Source organism: Muscardinus avellanarius, assembly GCF_963383645.1.
Source record: "Muscardinus avellanarius genome assembly, chromosome: 12".
Taxonomy (NCBI): Eukaryota; Metazoa; Chordata; class Mammalia; order Rodentia; family Gliridae; genus Muscardinus; species Muscardinus avellanarius.
In genome coordinates, this window is record NC_137798.1 from 73,692,927 (window position 1) to 73,707,433 (window position 14,507).

Sequence of the window (14,507 nt, forward strand, 5' to 3'; positions counted from 1 at the left end):
ACCTGCAAGGAGCTGAGCAACCTGATCTCACTGCCAACCAGGGATGCAGTTCCCACCAGGTCGACAGCTGTGGGTGGGAAGCACATCGTGCAGAGGGATGCCACTTCATCCGAAGTTTTGAAACAAGCAAAAACATACCGCCATCTGCCTAGGCAGGACGGCCGTGCACGAACGCTTGGAAACAAAGCCACAAACTGGGGAGAGTGGCTAACTCCAGCAAGGAAGGGAATGGGATTCCGGAGAACACCGGGGCCTCAACTCTGTAATAAACCCTTTCCTTAAAGTAAAATCACAATGCCAACCTGGTCTTTGTGAACTAAGTTCAAGAGCAGGAATGCTAGAAATACCTGCTGTAACCTCCTGAATCTTTCAGGTCTTTTCAAAAAAGCCTCAAATACCCCCTACTTCCCACCAGCCATTTGATATGGGTCTGTGAGCATGAAATGAATTAGTATCTGTAAGACACTCAGAAGTGTGCCTGCCTGTACCACATGCTTGCGGGGAATACCCCATGCTGCGTTCCCAGACACAAGCCCCAGGCTAGCTAGGCAGGCCTAAACTGGAGCTCTGAACCAGTCAGTTTTGTGGGGAGGGTGTCAGGGGCAGGTTCTCCAGCTGGGCACCCCTGGACACCAGCATGGCCTCATGGCCCATGCCAAGCACCAGTCAGGAGTGCCAGGCACGCCCATCAATGTGGCAATTCTTTTTGGGGGGAGGCACTGGGGGTTGAACCCAGGGACAGTTTACCTCCTAGCTCTACCCCCAGCCATTTTTATTTTTTGTTTGGAAACAGAGTGGGGCTAGGTGGCTAAGAGTCTCGCTACCTGCTGAGGTTGTCTACAAATCTGCGATCCTCCTGCCTCAGCCTCCCAAGAACTGCTATTACAGTTGTGCAGCACCATGCCTGGCTCCTTAAAGTTTAAAAAAACACTGTGCAATCAATCGACCTCTACATTACTGCTGCATAACTTTAAAAACGAAAGAGAAAAAGAGCTGAGGCTATAGCTCAGTGGTAGAGCACTTGCCCAGCACGCACAGGCCCCGGGCTCGATCACCAGCACTGCCAAACAAAACAGAAAAAGGAAAGAAAGCGCTTTTATTTGGGCCTAAGTATGGAAAAATATCCAAATATCTAAAAAGAGGCCTTAAGCTTCATGCACGCAGAGATACTTCCAAACAGTCCTGGCCACCAATAACCCGGCAGAATGACAGGAAACCAGGGGTCTGGCCCCACTTCCCTGCCTCCAGGAAAACACGATTCATGAGCTGCCTCCTCCATGTCCCAGCTCCCAGGGTTGGGTCTGGAAAAGCACTTTGGGTTCCTGGAAAGAAAGGCCCTTCTGAAATATCGGGAACTCGGCTGGAAAGTGCCATTATGTGTTATCTAGAGGATGTCTGCGGTGTTTGAAGAGAGCCACTCCTCTACCAGAATCAAGGCTGTGGCCAAAAACAACAGAGGGGCTTCTGGGAGCCAGAGAGACACACACAAGCCTGCACTCACGCAGAAGAGGTAGGAAGCCTATTTCCTGGTGCCAGGACTTATCAGAGAAGGACCAAAAGCTCCACTTTTCTCCATCCCCAAACCACAAGCTGTTACGAGGAGGAGAGATAGCCTGGATGCTGCAGCCCCTCCCGCCCACTGCTGAGGCTCACTGCCTCTCTTCCAACATCGAAAGCCAAGTTCCATCAGGAGACCTGCCTGTGGGGGCCACCCACCTCGCAACCCTCCCCTCCTGTCATTTCACCCACAGAGGGCTTGAAAATAGAGCTCAGCACCAGTCCATCTTACTCTCGTCACTTATAATCAGCACTGCAGATGGCTTTTAGAAAATAAATCTTCAGGCCCATAAAACATCCTCTACATGCCCCAACCTGGGCTCCAATCATAGCCCTGTGACCATGTCCCAAACAGCCCCGCACACCCCAATCACCAAAACGCAGAAGGGCAAGGCAAGGGGGAGAAGGCGCCCTGCCCACACCAGGCGGCTTTTCTGCCCTGAGCCAAAGCATTCAGGGCCTTTGATCAAGACCCTGGCTGCCTCGTAAGGGCCCAAGTTGAGAGGCAGGGAACAGCACCATCCTCCTGCTGGGTGCCATTCTCAGCCTGCCTAAGAAACACCCCGCCCCTCAGGGCCAAAGCCAGCCTGCGCCCCCACACTTTCCCTCACCCCTTTCTCAACAGAACCTTGAGCTTTGTGGGTTTCATCTGCACAAAATTTTACAATAAAAATAAACCTGAGCCCCAACTACCTGGTTCAAAGCCTGTTTGGTTCCCCTGGTGATCTCAAAGACTCTCAAGGGCAGGTGAGACCAAAAGAACCAAGCAGCAGGGAAGGCGCTACTGACTCTCGAAGCGAGGGAAGCCAGTTCCCCAAAACTAGGGTCAGCACTAAGAGAAGCCGCCAGGGACACAGAGGGCCCTCCAGGTTTCAGGGGACCCACGTCTCTGCCTGGCAGTTACTCCTCCCACTGAATGATGCAGAGAAATGCAAGGAGCATCCTCCTCTATTTTCAATCAAGAAAAGTAACTTGCCGGGCCCGGGCGTGGTGGCGACGCTTGTAATCACCATGCTTGGGAGGCGGAGACAGGAGGAACACACAGGTTCGAAGCCAGCCGCGCTGGCATAAGAGACCCTGTTTCCAAAAATAAAATAGGTCTGGGAGTGTAGCCCGGAGGTAGAAAGGCTTCCAGGAACCCTAGTACCACCAAAAAAAAAAAAAGAAAAGAAAAGAAAAAGAAAAAGAAAAGTAACTTCATGGCTGGGGGTATAGCTCAGTGGTAAAGTACTTACCTAGCATGGGCAAGGGCCTGGATTTGAGCCCCAGAACAAAAGAGGGGAAAAAAAGAGAAAGGAAACTTCAGAAGCCTATTCAAATCCCCTCCAGATTCAAAGCAAAGGTACCCCAAGCAGGCTGCAGCTGAAGCCCTGGTAAAGTCACCTGTCCTTTCTCAACCTTACTTTCCCTGTCTATAAAATGTGGATAAGACTTCACAAGTCTGCTCATCATGATTAATGAGAAGAAATCATGCCCTAAGTAAGGTGAAAACATAAATGTTAAAAGTCATGAATCATATAAGTACTTGATTACACACCACTCTGAGTATTATTTCACTTATTTTTATGACAAGTCTCTCAATTAAAACATAAACTCCTTAAGAGCAAATGGTGTCCTTCAGGTTAAGAGCAGCGCTCTGAGGTCGACCTGCCTGACTTCATTCATGACCTGGCTCACCAGCAGGCCACTCCTGGGTAAGCTGACTTCTCTGCGCCTCCCTTCCCCTATGTGCACTAAGAACTCTAACAGTCCTTTCCTCAAAGGGTTGCTGGAGAGATCAAGGTAATCCAAACCATTTAAACTTCAACTGGTGTGCACTGTTAGTCTTTTTACTTATATGGAGAACCAAGACACTGTTAATAAATACTGGTTGGCTAGTTGATGTAAAACAGATACCTCTCCTTTCCTGCCTCCCGCCTTACATCTTCCCTTCCCTTTCTTTCCCTTCCCTTCCCAGGAGGCAGATGGTGTTAACACTTATCTCTCAGTGTCTTGGGCTTATGAAATGCTCTGAACCAAAATGAACAGTTCCCTAAAAAGGGCCAAGGGTACCAGCCCCGTCATTTCCAGCCCTTGCCCGGTGTGGCTGTGAGCATGTTTATTATCTCTATCTCTGGCTCGAGATCTTCATCTATGAAGAGTGATCATCCTCATGCTTACCAAGCTGCTGTGGATGTGAAACAAGGCCGCAGACAGAGCATGTGAGACACACGGACCACGTGCAAGAAGGGCATCTATACTCCCCACCCCAGCCCTGTGGGTGACAGGCCTGGAGAGGGCCCCGCTCCATCTCAGTGGATCACGGAACTCAGCCCCAGAAGTAGTCCACGGTAGCCAAGGACCAAGCAGGCAGTTTCCAGGGGAACGGCATCCTCCGTAGCTACGCCCAATTCCCATCTTCGGCTGCCTTTTATTCTCCTCCCACCTCCGTAGTGGGCTAAGTCACCTTCCCCGCTATTGCTAGGCAACCCCCAGAGAGGTGCAGCTGCCACCCCACCCTGCTCCCAGGACCCTGAGGTAAAGCCTGGGGATGGCAGAGGCAAGAAGCAAGCCCAAGCCAACGGGGTTCAAGCTTGCAGGTTCGGTGGACTCTGCCCAAGAACTGAGAGAAGTAAGGAAAGCCACCTCCACCGCCCCCAGCCTCCCCAGGCTTCTGTGTGCTTGTGATTATCTGTCATCTATTCTTAGGCGGTTTCCAAGAAAGGGCCACATCAGACACCAAGCCTTTTATGAAAGCTGCCGCTCCTGAGGACTTGCCTCTTCTCGCTCTCCGTGGCCAGGGATCCCCGGCCTTAAGAGTCCATGGTGAGCAAAACAGGCAAGGGGGACACATAATTAATGACGTGGGACAAAGATGGCAGGTGGCACCAGAACTCCTGAGACGGGGCTGGGGTGCGGCTCGGTGCCCCCTGGCCCAGCACCGCAAAAACAACAACCAAGTCAAGTAGTTCCAGTGACGGTGCTCACCTCTGGGAGGTGGGATGACAGGCTACTGTCATTTTCTTCTTTATATTACTTTTCTTAGGTTTCCAAAATTGAGGTAATTTCCATACCATCAATGTCATCATTCCGAGGAGCACAATCCAGCGGTTTTGAATATATTCTCAAGGTTGTGTAACCGTCACCACGATCTCATTCCTAAACGACTCCATCACCAGGGGTTTGTTGATATGTTTGTCTTTGGTTAAATGTTCCTACACACACAAGCATTTGTTTTCTAAGCAGCCAAGCAAAGTTGTGAGGCGTGCAAACACCAGGCCAAGGCCGCCCAGCTTCGGCTCCAGCGCCACGGCTCGCAGGCCCCGAGACCCTCAAGTGTTCTGCGACGCTCAGCCAGTTCTCTGGTCTGTACAACGGGACGGCAGTAGGGCCGCCTCACAAGGCTGCAGGCGCCCTGCATGCAGACACTTAGCACCTGCTCAGAAAGGCTAAGCCAGAGCCGGCGTAGTGGTGCACGCTTGTAATCCCCGTGCTTGGGAGGCTGAGACAGGATGATCGTACAGGTTCGAAGCCAGCCTCAGCTACTTAGTGAGGCTCTCAGCAACTTAGTGAGACCCTGTTTCCAAATAAAATATAAAATAGGTCTGGGAGTATAGCCTGAGTTCTACCCCAAGTAGCACCAAAAAAAAAAGAAAACACAGGGCATGGTGGCGCACGCTTGTAATCCCCACGCTTGGGAGGCGGAGACAGGAGGATGGCGCAGGTTCAAAGCCAGTGGTGCTGGTTTAAGAGACCCTGTTTCCAAATAAAAATATGGGAGTGTAGCCCGGAGGTAGAAGGGCTTCCAGGAACCCCAGTACCACCAAAAAAAAGAAAGAAAGGCTCAGCCACAGCCAGGCGTAGCACACACCTGTTAACCCCAGTACTCGGGAGGCTGAGACAGGAGGATCACAGGTTTGAGGACAGCCTCAGCAAGTAGTGAGAATCTCATCAACCTAGCAACACCCTGTTTCCAAATTAAAATAAAATAAGGCTGGGGCTGTAGCTCAGAAGAAGTAAAATGCCCAGTGCCACAAACAAACACACAAACAAATAAATGGATTGGAGATGTAGCTCAGAGGTAGAATATCCCTGGGTTCAATCCCCAATACCATAAAAAATTAAATAAAAATAAAAAAGAGGGACGAGGAAGAGGAGAGGCTGAGCCACTATAACTACAAGAATTTTCTTCTAACTTAAAAAGAAAACTCCTCCCTGCCCCTGTGTCTTGACCCTGGCCCAGCTGCTAGGGACTGTCAATTTTAATTCACTTGTCTAAACTGGGGCTGGCGCAGGAAAAGCCCTGGGCCACTCTAGCCTGACAGCGACGTTGTGGTGACGGAATGAAGCACAGAGAAGGGGCAGGTTAGGGTCAAGAATGTTGCCACAGCCAGGTGCGATGGCACATGCCTGTAATCTCAGTCCTCGGGGAAGCTGAGCCAAGAGGATCACAGGTTAGAGGCCAGCACGGGATAACTCAAGGTTAGAGACCTTGTTTCAAAATACAAAAAGTATAGCTGGCCGGGCGTGGTGACACATGCTTGTAATCCCAGCATTTGGGAGGCTGAGACCTGGAGGATCGCGGTTCACAGACAGCCTCAGCTACTTAGTGAGGCCCTCTGCAACTCAGTGAGACCCGGTTTCAAAATAAAGAATAAAAAATAGGGCAGGGGGTGTAGCTCGGAGGTCAAATGCCCCTGGGTTCCATCCCCAGACCCGCAAAAAAAAAAAAAAAAAAAAATATATATATATATATATATATATCTGGATTTGATGTCACATATCTATAATCCCAGTACTTGGGAGGCTGAGACAGGAGGATCACAGGCTCAAGGCTAGCCTCAGCAATTTAATGAGACCCTCAGCAACTTAGTGAGACCCTGTCTCAAGATAAAAAATAAAATAGGGCTGGAATTGCTGCTCAGAGATAGAACACCACTGGGTTCAATCCCAAGTTTCACAAAAAAATTTAAAAATCCAAATTAACTAATTAAATTGAAAGGGCTGGGGGTATAACTTGGATGTAGAACTCCCTGGGTTCAATCCCCAGTACCACAAAAAAAAAAAAAAAAGTAAAAAAGAATGCTGCCACGCAAGTCTGTGGCATCTACGTATCACCAGGCTGGATTCACAATGCCTCACCATCAAAATCCTACCAGATCCAGTGTAGTGGTACACACCCATAATCCCAGTACTTAGGAGGCTGACAGGAGGATTGCAAGTTTTAGGCCAGTCTCAGCAACTTGGCAAGACTAGCAACCTAGTGAGACTTTGCTTCAAAAATTAAAAATAAAATAGGGCTGGGAGTATAGCTTATAGGTAGAATACCCCTGGGTTCAATCCCCACTACCAAAAAAAAAAAAAAAAAAAAAAAAAACCTCCCAGGCAGGAGACAGTGGTGGAGGCAGGGCCTTACCACCCTCTCACCCATACCTGCTGGGAAGGAAGGGTTCCAGGAAGCTTGGGCTTGGTGCCCAGCCTGAGAACAGGCAGGAAATCTTAGTGGTGCGTGGCAAGGAAGGAAGGCAGGCTTTGGGGGTGGCTCTGAGCCCCAGGTCGCTGGGCCCCTCACTCCCAAAGCTCCTTGCCTCAGAGCCAGGTTGCTGGTGCCTGGGCAGATGGAGATAGAACCCCAGGCTAAAGAGCGAGTCGGACCAGGGCTGACCCCAGAACAGAACCAGACTCGGGCTAAGCGGGCCATATGCCTGGCTATCACCTCTCTGGGGAGCTGCAGACTAGACCTGTGTAATTCACCCTCAGCTGCTTGGCTGTGTGACCCCCACCAGTATCCTTGGTGAGTAACCCAGCCCAGCTCTTGGGACCCCTCTTGAAGAGATGTCTACTGGCCACTCCCAAGAGGGGACAAAGGCTGGGCTGGAAGGGAAATGTCCCCAGCTCCGCACCAGGCACTGGGGCAGCTTGGGGTAACGGGCTGGGATGACCCCAAACATACCTGCACAGAGGTGTATCCCTGAGAGCCCCCGGTGACCTGCTCACACAGCCTGGCCTGACTGCCCCCTCAGAAAGGTGAGAGGGGGGCCCTGGGCGAAACCAAAGGAATGAGACAGCAGAGCGCTCCCCTACCCCTTCTCTGTCCATCACTCCCTTGAATGCACACAAGGTTCCTAGAAGAACCTTGTTCAAATCCCACACACCCAGTGACCCACACCTGTCATCCCAGGACTTGGGAGGCTGAGACAGGAGGGTCGCAGGTTCACCATCAGCCTCAGCTACTTAGTGAGACCCTCCACAACTTAGTGAGACCCTGTTTCAAAATAAAGAATAAAAACTAGTGTTAGGGGTATAGCTGGGAGGTAGAATGTCCTTGAGTTCAATCCCTAATACCAGAAAAAAAAAGAAAAAGGAAAAAAATAGAAATCCCACACACCCTTTGCGATGTAGCCCAACTGCACCTACACTTTACCTCTCCCCCACCCTAGCCCAAGTGCTGGCTTCTGCCCTCCAGTGGCCAAGGCACAGCCTGGTGTGGGACTCTTAAGTCCTTCCTGTGCCCTCTAAACCTAAACTGTGATTTCCATTCCCCCCACCCCCTCAGCAGAAAGCAGAGAAGCTGGCACCTGAGAAGGCTTCAGTCCACGTCCAGAGAGACCCTACAGGAGGAATCACCAACATGCTGACACTAGTTTTTTTTTTTTTTTTTTTTGGGGGGGGGTCCAGGGATGGAATCCAGGGGCATTCGACCTGAGCTAACCCCCTGCCCTGTTTTGTATTCTTTATTTTGAAACGGGGTCCCACTAAGTTGCAGAGAGCCTAAGTAGCTGAGGCTGTCCGCGAACCACGATCCTCCAGTCTCCGCCTCCTGAATGCTGGGATTATAAACGTGTGCCATCACGCCCAGCTGCTGACACTATTAAGAGGCCAGGCGGGCTCCTTCCCAGAGCCACACAGTAGCAGATCCATGACCAGGTCACATCTCAGGCTTGGGCTGCCCCACCCTGGCTCCAGACCCACAGCAGGCACCATGTCTTGTGTGACAAGTCCTCAAGCCAGATTTATGGTTTGTGGTCCCTGGCCAGGTGCCCAGACCCAGATCTTCCTTGAAAAGATGGATAAGATGGAGAGAAAGGTGGCCTTGCAGCCCTTCCCCAAAAAGCTGGACTCTAACAAATAAGTGTCTTCCTGGGAAGGCTGGTGACCACGGGGCCTGCCAGCCTCACTCCTACTGACCCAGCTCCAGAGCCCGGCAACACTGACAGCCCCTCGAGGTCCCACCGACCCTCGAAACTGAAATATCTGGTGCAAAACACACTCCAGCCTTCCACCTGCCTGGCCCAGGGCCAGTGGGCCTCCACAGGGATGATCCAGCCCCTCCCCCGCCCAGGTGGCTTTCTCCTTCAAGTTCTGCTAATCATTCTGTCAATCGGTGGGGCACCTGTTCTCAACCCACCCACATGGAACAGGGTTTGGAAAGAAGGAGTTGCATCAAGTCCCGGGGGTAAAGGAGTGCTAGGTGTGCTGCTGGGAGGTGAGCGCAGAGCCCAAAATATACCCTCAGCTATTAACCAGTGGGCCGCAGGTACCCCTGGGCACCGTGGTCGTGTTCCCTGTACCTGAACACACTGACAAGGTTTTTTGGTTTTTGTTTTTAATATCTTTCCCTCCATCCTGGAGACCCAGGAAGTCTCACCTGAGAGCAAAGACTGAGAAATCAGAGGGGTTCCATGACTGACTGAGAATGAACCAGAACTGAACTTGGGGTCAGCAGCCAAGGACAACACAATCCTCAGACCCCTACACAACCCTGGCTTGTTTAAGGACAGGTTTATATACTATGTCTTGTCTCAAAGCCTACTGGGTAGAGGCCACAAACACTGGTTTCTCAAAACAGTTAAACTTACTGAGACTCATTATATGCTAGGCACTGTGTATGCTAAATCCTCTATGTATAATATCATCAGGCACAGAAAGGATAAGTGACTTGCCCAAGTTCACGTATCAGTGGAGGAGCCGAGATGCGGACCTCCACCCCCACTCCAATATGCCTAAAGCACAGTGATCTGCAGACGCTGGAGCCAGGTTACAGCCCTGGGATGGGGTGGCTTATCTGGAACATAAAGCAGTTCACAGCTGGGAGTGGTGTGCACACTTGTAGTCCCAGTACTTGGGAGGCCGAGACAGGAGGATCAAGGGTTCAAAGCCAGCCTCAGCTACTTAGTGAGACCCTGTTTCAAAGTAAGAAATAAAAAATAGGACCGGGGTGTACAGCTCAGACATAGGATGCCTAGTCTCCAGGATCACACACACACACAAAAAAAAAAAATTTCACCCCTATTTCTAACCCCCCAGCCTGGGGTTGGGAGCCATGCCTGATGTCATATCCATTTTTCAGTGATACTTCTTAATCGGACCACCAGTAACAGTCCTGCCCTTGTGCTGAGCACTAAGAATTCAGGAGATAACAGGACAGGCTGGGTCCCGGTCCTGTCCCACGGACACTGGCAGGGAGCAAGGGAGGCAGCAGTGCATCACAGTGAGGCCTGAGGACAGAGAGCCTATTCTTTCTACCCTGGTTTCTTTTCTACCAGGCCTTACCCTGGTTTGGGATGCCCTGTTCTTCCCCCAGGTAACTCCAACCCCGGCCAGCCCCACCTTTGCAGTCCTCCACCTCGTCCAGTGTCCTTGGTTAGTCCTGATCTCACTGTCCAGAAACGGGTGTAAATGAGGCGGCCTGTCCTTCCTGTGGCCTGATCTGGGTGCAGAATCAGGCTCTGGGCCTTATCCACCGCCACCCTCGTTCACCTGCCAAGGCCAGCTCTCTGTTTCAACGTCCATTCACTCGACAAATATTGATTGAGCTCCTCCGTAAAAGCGCCCCAGGGCTGGCACCTGTGAGAATACACATTCAACCAGGATCCCCAGGACTTCCGCAGGAAGAGGTAGAGCACAACTTAACAGAAACTGCCATTTTATACATCTCACTGGCACTTGCTCCTTTTTTATAAATACAGACATAGAGGCTCTAAGGGGAACTTGCCAAAGTCACAGCCTGAAAGTGTAGAGCCAGGATTCTATTCCAAATTAATGTTCCGGGTGATAGCCACACAAGGGAATGAACCATGGTCATCCTGAAAAGAACAGCTGCCCCTAAGAAAGCTGGCTGCAAAGCTCAGCCTGGAAGGCCGGGAAGACTGCAAAAGCTGGAAACGTATGGGCTTCTCCTCTACTCCACAAACAACTGTGTCAGAAGGCATGGAGACCAGCCCAAAGAATTGTGCACCAAAGCATTCTTTGAAGACGGTACAGGCCACCAAACTCATGCAGCCCAGAGCCATGCACCCTGTCTGCTGGGACGCCCTCCTGCGGAGGCATCAGGCCTCACCTCCATCCAGGAAGCATCCTCTGCAGTGTAGTGCCTAAGAGCCCTAGGGGGTTGGAAGGGCAGGAATGAATCCGGCTCACAGATAAGAAAAAATAATGGAAGCATCCAAGAACAGGGACCTGGTCTGTCCTGCTTGGTGCCCTACTTCCAACACCCAGGCTCAGAGTCAGTGCTCACAAAGCACGTATGGACTGATCTACTGAAAGCTCAGAGAAGTAAACCACTCGCCCAAAGTCTCACAAACAGCCATGGTTACACCAGCAATAAAAACAGGATCTTCCACTTCCCACTCAGTGATCTTGGGGTTCCACTGCACTGCCCCCATCCTGCCTCTATCTGTTCCCTACCTCCCTCCAGAATGGTCAGCCTCAGGTCCCACACAACCCCCTCACCCCCTCCACCAGGAAGCTTCTGACACTGGTCAAAAGCCACAAGTGCTTTAGATCTTACATAACACCACCTTCTTAAATCCCTACTACCCTGCTGGGAACCAGATGTAGACCAGAAATTCTGCAGACAAGAAAACTGAGGTCTGCTAAAGGTGACATAAAGAATCGATGGCTGTCAGGCGCGGTGGCGCACGCTTGTAATTCCAGCATTCAGCAGGCTCAGCTACTTAGGCCCTCCGCAACTTAGTGAGACCCTGTTTCAAAATAAAGAATAAAAAATAGGGCAGGGAGTGTAGCTCAGAGGTCGAATAACCCTGGGTTCCATTCCCAGACCCACAAAAAAAAAAAAAAAAAAAAAAAAGACTCAATGGCAGGGAAAGGAAAACAAAAGACTTAGACCAGACTTTCCAAGTCAAAACCAGAGGTCCTTCTGCCAGTCCCAAAGCAGGCGTGAGCTCCCCTGGTCCAGAAATCGCAGGCTCTGCGTGCCAAGCCCAACTTCCTGCCTCCCTCACCTGCCTGTCCTGAACCAACTATGTGCAAGCCACATCACACTCCAGACCCGGGTGATGACTGGCTACTCCCCATCTCTGGCCCTCAGGTTCCTGAACTTCACTGTGCCTGTCTCATGGCCACTGGGATAATCCAGGTGACCCCTTAAGAACAATGTCTGGCACATATCAGCCAATGCCAACTCTTGACACTGCTGCAGTTGCCTAAATGACCTGTTCCTACCAGGACAGAGTTCTGAGAATCTAAAATGCTTTTCTCCCCAAATAAACTGAAAAAGTTCATTCATTCATTCATTCATTCATTTGCTTGGTGACAATAAGTGACTACTCCATGGAGGTCCAGGACTCTGTCTGTCTCCCAGGAACTAAGTCTCACATCTTTCCAGGGGCAGCTGCATCACAGTCACTCCAGCCCAGCCTAGGCACAGAGATGGTGCTCCCAGCAGGAGCTTTCCTACTCCCCCTGGAAGTTCCCAATCCTAATCCCACTCCTCCTGTCCAATTTAAAACCTATTCTCAAGCCAGGCGTGGTGGCGCACGCTTGTAATCCCTGCACTTGGGAGGCTGAGACAGGAGGATCACACAGGTTCGAAGCCAGCCTCAGCTACTTAGTGAGGCTCTCAGCAACTTAGTGAGACCCTGTTTCCAAATAAAATATAAAATAGGTCTGGGAGTGTAGCCGGGAGGTGAAAGCCCCTGGGTTCCATCCTCAGTACCACCAAAATAATAAATGAATAAATAAATAAAACCTATTCTCAAGAAGGCTTTACCTTGAAATTAAAAAAGAAAAAAGAGCTCCCTCCCAGCCTTGTCTCCCATCCCATGGAGATCTCTAAATTGCTCCATCTTCAAATCCACCAACAGCCCAATGGTCCCAGGAAACAAACTGAATCAGCTACACACACACACACACACACACACACACAGCCCAAAGGAAGAGCAGAAGGGTGTTTGAAGCAATTGCTATATTACAAAGAAGTAAGTTCAAAGCCAGGGACCTTCCGATGTGGACGTCACACAGGGCAGAAGCCCAGGGCCACAGGCCCCGTCACCTCTTTGAGGAAGCCCCCAGTGCGTGTGTTTTAAATTACCTCTGCCTGTCTGCTGAAGTGAGTAAAAGGGCACTGTTTCAGGGCTTAGGATTCCTGAGTGAGCTAATACAGGATGCCTTTGGCTAAAAAAAAAAAAAAAACTTCAGTCGGCTCTCTAAACTCCCCCCCTTTTAAGTTTAAAAAAGGGAATGAATGTTACCATTTTTGGACATGAGCACTCTCCCTCAAGCCCAGCCCTAACCGCACTATCCAGAGGGACGCGCCATCCTGTCCCCCCCATTCCCAGATCGGTATGAAACGGGGAGGGACCGGATGGGAGCGGGCAGGGAGGGGGAGGTTCGGGGTGGTACGTGGCCGCCTGGGGCAAGGGCTCCCCGCGCGGGCAGGAAGCAGCGCCAGGGTTGGGGCACCCCCCCTCAGCAGGAGTGGCTTCTAACCTCTTCCTGCCACTAGCCACTGTGCCCGGGTCCCTTCGCCCGGTCCCCAGCCCGAGCCCCGAGCACGCGGCGCCGGGGACGCAGCTCCGCGGCTAGGCAGGGATGCCCAAAGACTGACCCCAGATGGCGCCGGGGACCGTCCCTCGCCCCGGAACCCCTCAACTCGAATCAAGCGGCCCAAATTCGCTTTTCCCCAGGAGCGGGGGTCGAGGAAGCGGGACGCAGATGCAAAGCTGGCATCTACCGACCCGCCGAGTTAAGCAATAAAACGGTTCGGCGTGCTGACCCCGCCCCCACGGGGCCCGCGGGAGCTCCAGGCTCTCTCCACGCACACCGCCGCCCGCCGGGCCCCCTCCAGGCCGCCCACCGCCCCATCGCCCGCGGGCTGGGGCTGGGGAGCCCGGCGTCCCGGGCAGCTGCCCCCCAGGTACAGCGGCCCAGGAAGCACGCTGCCACCGCAGGCCATATGGAGGCCAGGGGGCGGGGAAGGAAGAGAAAAGCGACCCCGAGCCGGGGTCTCAGCGCGACTGCACCCCCGCGCCGGCCCACGCGGGCCAGGCTGCCGCCGCCGCCGGGGGTCCACCCCGCCTCCGCCCTGCACGCCGCGGCGCCCCCTCCCCGGCACCCGCCGCGGCTCCCGGGCCCCCCGGCTCCGGGCCGGGGCGCCCCGCTTCCGCCGCGCGCCTGAAACCCAACGCCCCCCGCGGGCCGCGCAGCCCCCGCCCCGCCGGGGCCGGGACCGCCCCGAGGCCGCCCACCTTCCTCTGCTGCTTCTCCCAAGCCGGGTCCAGCAGCAGGTCGCGGTCCCAGTCCTCCTCGGGCTGCATGTAGTCGTTGGTCTGCTGCGAGTCATAATGGTCCATGGCGGCGCGCGGCGGGCTGGGCTCCTCCTGCACCTCCTCCCGGGCGTGCGGGTCGCCGGGCTCGGCCGCTCGGTCCGCAGCTCCGCGCACACTGAGCCGGCCGACACGCTCGCTGCGGGAGCCGCGGCGGGCGGGGGCGGGGGCGGCGGCAGGGCCCTCCCGAGGCTTCCCATTGGCCAGGCCGAGTTGCCCAAACTTCCCCCCTCCGCCTCTCATTGGGAATTCCTGGCATCCGTCAGCGGGCCGCCAGGCATCTAGGTGGACTGGGCGGCCCCCGCCCACTCCCCGGGTTCCCACTCCCCCGCCGCTCATGTGACACCAGCTTAAGCTGAACGGGACCGAAGCCGGGGACGCCTCCGGGCGCCGGGGACCGCGGCG

At 53.1% G+C, this 14,507-nt stretch overlaps 1 protein-coding gene across 18 annotated transcripts in view; it reads right to left on the reverse strand.

Moving 5' to 3' along the window:
- The window catches only part of ACTN1 (actinin alpha 1), a gene marked incomplete at both ends in the record, with an annotated part of 102,389 nt that extends 88,260 nt beyond the window's left edge, over positions 1 to 14,129 (reverse strand). For all 18 annotated transcript variants that reach the window (XM_080707314.1, XM_080707313.1, XM_080707312.1 and 15 more), the window contains one exon: positions 14,025 to 14,129. In XM_080707314.1, coding sequence (XP_080563440.1) covers positions 14,025 to 14,129 — 105 coding nt within the window. The remainder of the gene's footprint in view (positions 1 to 14,024) is intronic.
- Positions 14,130 to 14,507: the final 378 nt, after the last annotated feature.